Consider the following 9785-nt stretch of genomic DNA (forward strand, 5'->3'; position numbering starts at 1 on the left):
TATAAATATTTGAATATAAATTCACAAATAATTCAGAAATGGAAAAAATACGTAAAAAAATGTATCTTTTAAAATCTATTCCGACTTTATTGATTTATTTATCTATATTTGTATGCACATGATAACTCGTTAATAAACTTTTGTGATAAATTCATATGTTCAACAATCTTGTAAACGATAAATGATACGTAAATAAATATCTAGATTTCAAAAAAAAGTTTTGAAACAACACCATAAAGTATTTTGCATATTTAAAATATTCTCCATTGCCCCCCCCCTCTCTCCTCTCCCCCACTCCCTCTTCACCACCACCTTTCTACGGTTACCCTCCATGAACCAGGTCTAAATTAGCTCCTTTCAAGATTACAAATTAAAGAGCTCTAATGAATATTTGAATGCTTCGAGTGCACTTAAAGGGATGCGTAGTTTCAAGTGACCCTCCATTGTTGGATGGCAATGTCCGATTCACAACGGTACCCTTAAAAGCTTTGACTGATAAAGTATGAATTAGATATAAACGTTTATCACTTAGAAAACTGATTATTTACAAAATTAAGCGCATTTATACTGCAGGAAAACATATAGTAATTATTAGAATAATACACTTTGCAATTTGCATGAAGGGGCACTTGAAATTACAGTTGCCGTCCATTTTAGGCTTGCGGGACTCGGGGGGAGAGGGGAGGAGGGAAATATTGTTTTAGTATAACAACATATTTCTTGGAAGTATATAAACCAATTAAGAAAACACATGAATTACAATTATCTATGTAAAAACCAAACAGAAATGGAAAAAAGAGACAAAATTTTAATAATTAATTTAATAATAAACAATTTTATTCTAGCAGTGACAGTCGCTTTTTATCTTTAGGTTTTTGAAACGATTGTATTCTTTACAGAAAATTCCATTCTTTCGTTGTTTGAACGACCGTTCCCAGTTAACGACACGTCCCCAGCCCTATTCTCTGTTAACGACACGCCCCCAGCCCTATTCTCTGTTAACGACACGCCCCCAGCCCTATTCTCAGCTCTACAGGGTGTCCCACATCATATTGGATCGAGTTATAGCTCTAAATTGCGATTTCCAACACTAATCAAGAAAATTTTAAAAGAATGAATCATTTAAAAAAGTTGTTTATTGCTAATATAAAGATTTCCAACACTAATCAAGAAAATTTAAAGAGAATGAATCATNTTTATTGCTAATATAAAGATTTCTAACACTAATCAAGAAAATTTAAAAAGAATGAATCATTTTAAAAAGTTGTTTATTGCTAATATAAAGATTTGCATGCAGAAAATAATTTAAATACCTTCCTGGCCTTGAGAAAACAGATTTTGCGAAGACCTTTTGCACATTTATTTTCACAAAATACTTTGATATGACATTGCACATTTCAAGTTTGTTCTTGATTACAGACAAATGCTTTTAAAAATGTTTAGTTTGCACGAAAACAATTTGCGGTTTTTAAGTTCAGTAAAGGGAGAGGAAAGGGGTCAGGTTGAACAAAAATTTAACAGATTAGACCTGAAAACTTTGTGATTGGATATCCTTAATACCGATCGCTTAATCTGAATATCTACTGCGGACACTTTTGATTTCTGCATACTCCGCTCTTTACCTCTTTCTGGACATCTCTGTAGTAAACATCTACTCCATAACAATCACTTGAGACGTATCTATCCAGGTACAATCCTTCCGCTATCAATCTAACCAGGACTAAATTCCAGGCTCTAAATGCCACACAGGGACACAAGCATAGCTATCAAACAAGCTATATATATATATATATTGATTCCAAATGATTGGGACGATCCAACCTGGTTAAATATCAACACAGTGTTTCAGTGCTTCAATACCACACAAGGACACAAGCCTAGTTATACAACAAGCTATATGTATCGATCCTAAATGATGGGGAGGATCCGCTCTAAATGTCTCACAAGAACACAAGCCTAACTATCAAAATAGCTACATGTCGATCCCAAATGATTAGGATGATCTGCTCTAAATGTCTCACACGAACACAAGCCTATAAGCTATCAAAATAGCTATATGTTGATCCCAAATGATGGGGATCATCCGCTTTCAATGCCACACAAGGACATAAATCTAGCTTTTAAGATTCAATATATCGATCCCAAATGATGGGGGCGATTAAACCTGCTTATCAAAACAGGGTTTCAGTCTAGCTATCAACAAGCTAGATATCGATCCCAAACTAAAGGGGCTGATCGACCTGAATACAAGCTTCAGGATTTCAGGTCTACTCTCACGCAGTAAACAGTATCGAGTTACTCTGTAGAACTAACTTTATTTAATATCTCATGTCACAAAGTTTACAGGAATTGACGTAATTGCAATTCCTACGATTTTATCTATATTACATGATTATGATGATTGTATTACGTATTTATCGCACAGTTAAACTTTAATGTATGTATTTAGAGAGAATAGATATAACGCAGTTAAGCTATCTCCGCACACGTTTTATAGTGTATTTTAATTAAGTCGCATGATTTAAGCTAATCATGTTAAGTATTCATTTGAAACGCAGTTCCAATAAATAATTTGATTATGTCTAAGTTTACAACATTAAATCATTTATAATGTACAATGTACTGCAAATTTACAGATTATCATGTTTACACGATTTTTGCTATATCTCTACAGAGATGAGATTTTAAAAGCTTAAACCCGAGTAAAGCCTGGTTTTTGTGTCTGCTTAGACCCGGGTTTGGGATGGCCTCAATTGAGTTTAGTAAGAACCAACCATCTTGGGGTTTTCTTTCTTTAAGGCTTGAGTCTTCAGCTGCTGATGATCGTAAATTTTGTAAAATCTTTTATCGTACATGTAAAATCTCGGGAATTATTTGTGGTGTTAAATTTTTTTAATTATATAAAATAAACATACTATGAAAATAACGTATCTACCTAAAATTTGAATTTTCGAAATTGGTCGAATCAGAACCAATGCTGAATTGGGTTCTATCTAAGCTCTTAAAATCTCATCTCTGGATTCCGATCAATGATAGTTATCTCATTTAATGGTACGCAAAATTTTTTAATTACCCGGTTTTTGATATACTTTTCAGGATTCTGCATACACCTGATTGGTTGAAACTCTCCGAGATTCAAACTTAAGATCAAAATAATCTTAATATTAACAAAAAAAGAAAATCAAGCATTGATCTTGATATCCGTAATTCTAAATTTTTCAGAGCTGATCAAACTGAAGATATGGATATAAACCGAGACAATAAAATAAATATTTTAAAATGCATTCAACTTATACTATTTATAGAATGTTTATAGAATGTTTAAAGCATAAAACAAAAAATCCAATATATCGATATTTGAGTCTTTGACAACATTAAAAAGAAATGTCAAGTGGAAGTTTAGAAAAGATTTACAAATATAGAACTTGAGATTCTTATAAAAACAAAATAAGAACTCTTCTCTTTTGTATTTCACAGAGTAATTTGGCATTTAAGTACAAAAATAAGAAGGATTCTTTTTTAAAAAGCACATATTTAAAAATAACAAGAACTATTTTTTTTTAACGTACATATTAAAGAGTTGAACAACTTTATCAAAAATGTAATCTCATATTTCATATTTTATTCAAGTACATAGCATGAAATATTACAAATAAGCAATCACAATTAACTTTGCAGGTTGGACCCGCCTAACCAGGGTAGGTTGTTTTGAGTGGTTGGCCTTAAGTAAATGTAATCTCTTATACACATTTAGCTTGTTTTTAGTCTGCATAAATTCAGCTAATTTTGTAGCATAAAAACAGATTTTGTGGGATACTATTTATGTAACCTCCCCCCCCTCAAATTTATTCATTTAATATGTGAGATTTAGAGGGTTCACCCAATTTTGTTTGTTATTGTAAAGGGGCAATAAGGTTTGTTGGGGGGGCCTTACAACCTAGACTTAAGACCCCAAGACCGTAGATTAACTTCATTCTTCACATAAATCTAATTTTCTTAAAATACCAAGATTTGATAGTTAGAAGCAGAGAACTGTGGAATAGGAAGACGACATTGAATCAGTACATTAGTGTTTACACTGTACAATTGCTGTCTCTCATTTCATACACAACATCATCTTTCTATAATATTTTAAAAATCTAAAATCATATTTACAAAAGCTCATCAAATACAGATAAATAAAAACTAATATTATTCCTGGAACTTGAATCGGACTTCAATTTGCAGATATACTTGGATCTAAAAGTTGTCTTCCTATTCCAGAAACTTCTAGTTCTCACTGTATTCAATTGTCCAGGTGGTTTACAGATTCTCTGGAGGAAGGGATATGCTGTTATATCCGCAGGTAAGAGTCCGGATACAGGTAGAGATAAATATCGTTTTTGTGAATAAACAAAATTTATGAGAACAAACGATTTTTTTGTAAACGATGGTGTTGTTTAGAAAAAAGTTTACGAACGACTTGGATCGTACGTTCAGAGAAATGCAAAGATAATAGTTTTTAAAACGAACGATTTAAATTCGCTCTAACGAACTAAAAAAAAAATCATTTTTTACTGAACGAATAAATTTTCCGAAAGATCTAAAAAACTATCGTTTTTTTATTGAACGAACGATTTTCAAAACAAATGTTTGAAAAAACGTTCTTTTCTTTTACTGAACAAAAGATTTTATTAATTTTTTGAACAATTAATAAAACGAACGAAATGGAAGAGTGCAATGAAAAAATACCTATGGTTTCAAACAAATATGGGTTATTTAAGTCAGGCTTCCATTTTTCAACTAAATTGTAAGAACATACCGCGCGCCTTTTAACCAATGCAATCATCATGTCCCAAAGTTATTTGAAAAAAGTTTTCGTGAACGAATTAGCGCATTTTCATCTAAAAAGACGATATATATTTGTGTAAAACATTTTTTTCGGAAAAATTGAACTTTTGCTTAACCACGGTGTTTCTTTAAACCGATCTTACCTCAACCAATTGGTTATTGGAACCCATAATAACGTAAAAATCATCTAATCTTTTTAAAAGTAGTAGTAAACAACTATAATTGGGTTTAAAGAAAAAATTAAGAATAAATTGTATACAGTCTTTTCTGTATCCTGATTTAGTAAAGTTAAACCCGTCATTTTGTTGTTTATGAAGGAGAGGTTGCTCTATATCTTTTAAACCCCCCGATGGCGAGCCGAGAAAGGAAATTGCCAATTTAAAGAACTTTCCGAAATTCTATTCAAAGTAAAAATGTGGTTCACGTAGCAAATACTGTAGATAGTATACATTCAAAATTTACAAAATTTACACCCCCAAATATATATATTTCTAAGAATTAAAGAAAAATTAAATTTGATTTTTGGCATTTTTATGCATTCAGAAAGAAATTGAGTCTTAGCCACAAACTACAGTGAAACCCTTAAAAACGAATACATTGAAAGAATTCATCAAATGTCGTATTCTTCACTTTCTGATAACGGAATGTTGCAGATATTTAGTTTTGTAAATAAATGATTATATGGAACTCTTTAAAACTGTTCCCGCATATTCATGGCTATTTATTTATTATCGCAAATACGAAATACTTACGAAACATAAAAGTATAAAACTCATTGAAAAATTGTCAAGACGACATTTGATAAATTCTTTCGATGTATGTATTCGTTATTAAGGGTTTTACTTGAAACACAATATCAATCTTTCAATTCTGTTAGATCAAATGATCTAAGCTTAAAATAGTTTAGAAAATATTAATAGATTTCAGACATTTTGAGTTTGTTACAAAAGCTTGATTTGGTTGGTTTTTAAAGATTTTTAAAATTTTTATTTACAATATTTAAAGATGATGTTAACATACATTTTGTTTGTGTCCCCAGGAGAAATCATGATATCTCTGGATTCAAGATTATCATTGATAACTGGAGGAAACAGAAATTCTCTTCTTTTAAAGGTAACTTATTTTAACTCTTGAAATAAATCCATTTAAAAAAAGTGATATTCAGATATCATTTAAAACAGATCTTAAAAAAAAAAATTCAAAAAAATCCTTTTTCTCTAATTCGATGAATCTTTCACATATTTAATTATTGGCTAAAGAATCATAAAGAATCATAAAATGTATGGGTCTAATTTGATCTATATCTTTTCTAAAGATTTTATAGATTTTTTAAAAAAATTTTCTCCCTAGTTTTTGCCAAAAACTCTGATTTTTTATTAGAAATTCAGAATTTGGGGCAATTACTTCATAATTTCTGATGTTAATGCGCATTATCCACTTTTGTCGTCATTTTTATATCATTTATTATATTGTTTAATAAAGTTTAAAAGAAGAAGAATATGCTAGAATCTATAAAGTATTTTATTCCCAAACCTATTTCTAAATATAGTGTTTCTCCTTCAAGAGATGTTATTTCTCTTCAAATTGAAGGTTTGAAGTTGCTTTGTTAAATTGATTGGCATCTTCTGTACATCACTTCAAACTGTGTTTGCAAGTTTCTGTTTAAAGGGACTGTAAGTCTTATTTCACGTGACCCTCCATGCACAGATGGCAGTGCTTGATTTACAATGGTACCCTTGAAACCTTAATTTGATCAAAACTGTGGAAGATAACGTTTTTTTTCGTATTCAAAAAGTGTTTCTGTGAGTTTTTACATTGCCTTAAAAAACAAGAAATGCTCAAGTCACTTTCGCAAAGAAACCGCAAATGAAAAAAAGGTAGAAAGATACAAATCTTTAATATCTAATTCATACATTAACAGACAAAGCTTTCAATGGTACTCTTGTAAATCGGGCACCGCCATCTTTGCATGGAGGGTCACTTGAACTTACGCTTACAGTCCAATTTATACTTAAGTCGAAGGGACTTAAAGCATAACTTCAAGTGACCCTTTATACAAAGATGGTGGACTGTTTAGTTTGCAGTGATATTAGATTTAAAGAAACAAACAGCTGAAAACTTTAGAATGGGATATCCTTAATCCCGATCGGTTAGTTAATCTGGAGATTAATAACAAGAGGAGAACAAACATTATTTAATCTGGAGATTAAGAAAAAGAGCGGATCAAGCATTGATCTCGATATTCACCATCTAAAGTTTTCAGCCCTGAAAACTTTAAGATGGTGCATATCGAGATCAATGCTTGATCCTCTCTTTTTGCTAATCTCAATCGATTGAACGAACATAAGTTTTGGATTAACATTTATAAAGACTAACGTTCAAAACGTTTTTAAATAAGTTCATATTAACATGATTAAATTTATACTTATTTAAATGCTCTAAAAGCCGGCTTGTGAACAGCTAACTTTAGTTCGATCGGATAATAGTCCAATCGATAAACGTCGTATATGTACTTTTATCAAAAATATCTTTATAAAATGTAGTAGAAGGAAAGGGATATCCAACTAGAGCGGATTTAAAAGAAATATGCCAATATTGATTGTAAGTTCAAAGCCATTCCTTTATTTTTCGTTACATCAATATTTATCTCGAAAATGTTCAAAAATATAATATCAAACTCATAAGATGGATAATTCAAGAGAAATAATTTTTTATTTTATTTTCATCAAATTGAAATAGTTTCTAAGAAAACGAGAGAGTGTGGGAGGGACCGGGGGCAGAGGGGGGGGGGGTGGTAGAGGTCGAGTCAAAGCTTGATTTATTAAAGAATATAAAGGGTTTTATAGATGGTCTGTAAAGAGTAGCCTGCTCGATTTACAAACGTATCTCATAAAAGATTTCTAGACTGAATAAGATATCCATGTTTATTTCTTCAAAATTTTATTATTTTTGATTTTGGTTTCATTGAATTGACTTGCGTTTTTAAAGAATTTTGGAAATTGTTAGAATTAAACACTTTTCAAGCTAGAGCACCGAGGGTATAATTCTCAGAGCAGAGCTGAAAACTTTAGAATGGTGGATATCGAGATTAATGCTTGATCCTCTCTTTTTCTTAATATTGAGACTAACCTAATCATGTACTTGTATCCTGAAAAGTGCATAAAATTGAACCATTCAGAGTGCATATATAAGGCTGATACATTTGAAATTTTGCGCGCCATTTAAGATTATATACAGAAACTAGAGAGACTCTCTAATTTAGAAAAACCGGTTTTTGATTTTTCTCTACTATATCCAAGAAAGAACGGGTTAAGAAGATAATCAAAAGTGTGTCCATTGGATACTCAAATTAAATAATCTAGATTAAGGATATCTCATTTTAAAGTTTTCAGCTAGGATCAGAAAATGGTTTAAAGATACTGTTGTGAATCTGACATGACCAGCATATAATTTCGGATCACTTGAAATATTCACAAAGTCCTATTAGATTGATAGATTTGTACTTAAAACTGACTCCACCGATTACGCTAAACTAAGGTATTGCACGTAAAATTGGATTCTTATGTAACGTAGTTGAAAAACTTAGAATGGGATATCCTTCATCACGATCGGTTAATTAATCTAAAGATTAATAACAAGAAGAGAACAAGCATTATTTAATCTGGAGATTAAGAAAAAGAGTGGATCAAGCATTCATATCCCGATATCCAGCATTCAAAAGTTCCCAGCTCTGGTTAAATATAAGAAATAGCTCAATAACTCTAAAATAAGAGGAGATATGATTAAAAACATAATATCATATTTTTACTTTTATAGTTTCACGTGCAATGAATTTGGGTTTCTCAAACTTGCATGCGTAAAATCAAAACTACATTAGCAACGAGGCCACAAACATAGGCTAATAAATAGAAATTTTGTTCTTCTTCAAAATTCAATATTTTTGTCAAAATTCAAAATTTAGTATGTTTCCAAATTTGACTCTTTTTTAATTACACGGGCAACGCCGGGCACTTCAGCCAGTAATCTAAAAATAATTTGATATATTTTCTGTATTACAGAATGTGACAGAACAGGATGATGGAGAATATTCCTGCCAAATCACAGCACAGACTGGAGTACTTACACTTACACATTCACTTACAGTACTAGGTTAGTACATACTTACTTACTGTGCTAGGTTAGTACATCATACTCACTTACAGTACTAGGTTAGTACATACTCACTTACAGTACTAGGTTAGTACATACTCACTTACAGTACTAGGTTACTACATACTCACTTACAGTACTAGGTTAGTACATACACACTTACAGTACTAGGTTAGTACATACACACTTACAGTACTAGGTTAGTACATACACACTTACAGTACTAGGTTAGTACATACTCACTTACAGTACTAGGTTATTGCATACTCACTTACAGTACTAGGTTAGTACATACTTACTTACAGTACTAGTTTAGTACATACACACTTACAGTACTAGGTTAGTACATACCCACTTACAGTACTAGGTTAGTACATACTCACTTACAGTACTAGGTTAGTAAATACACACTTACAGTACTAGGTTAGTACATACTAATTGCTTTATACTTGTACTGTATGCAGATCTTCCATGCTAATCGGAAATATTGTGTAAATTCTTAGTGCTTATCTGAACAAGATTTTCTTATCGGAATCCTTATCGGGCTTGTGCATAAAAGACTGCTTATAAGAAAAAAATCACATTTAAGCAGGGTTTTTTGCATACTCAAATTTTCTTCAAATTTTCAGTATGCAAACGAGTATGCAAACCTGTATGCTCTTCCTTGAAGCAGCATTTTCTACATTTTTAAATCTGCATCCCGCAATTATTAGCTTGAACTACAGCTTGTAAGAATAAGATGCTAATCTTGCAGCTTATAAGAACAGATGAAGCAATAATTACTGCTTATAAGAATAGAAGCAAAT

General features: G+C 31.4%; 1 protein-coding gene across 1 annotated transcript; it reads left to right on the forward strand.

Moving 5' to 3' along the window:
- Positions 1 to 2950: 2950 nt before the first annotated feature.
- Positions 2951 to 8979, forward strand: LOC111717471 (neuronal growth regulator 1; the record flags this gene model as incomplete). Its single annotated transcript, XM_023492972.1, is given in 3 exon segments — positions 2951 to 4345; positions 5870 to 5943; positions 8889 to 8979. Coding segments are annotated over 2 exon segments (157 nt in total), but the record flags the coding sequence as incomplete, so codon positions are not given.
- Positions 8980 to 9785: the final 806 nt, after the last annotated feature.

Source organism: Eurytemora carolleeae, unplaced genomic scaffold, assembly GCF_000591075.1.
Source record: "Eurytemora carolleeae unplaced genomic scaffold, Eaff_2.0 scaffold2640, whole genome shotgun sequence".
In the NCBI taxonomy this organism is placed as follows: Eukaryota; Metazoa; Arthropoda; class Copepoda; order Calanoida; family Temoridae; genus Eurytemora; species Eurytemora carolleeae.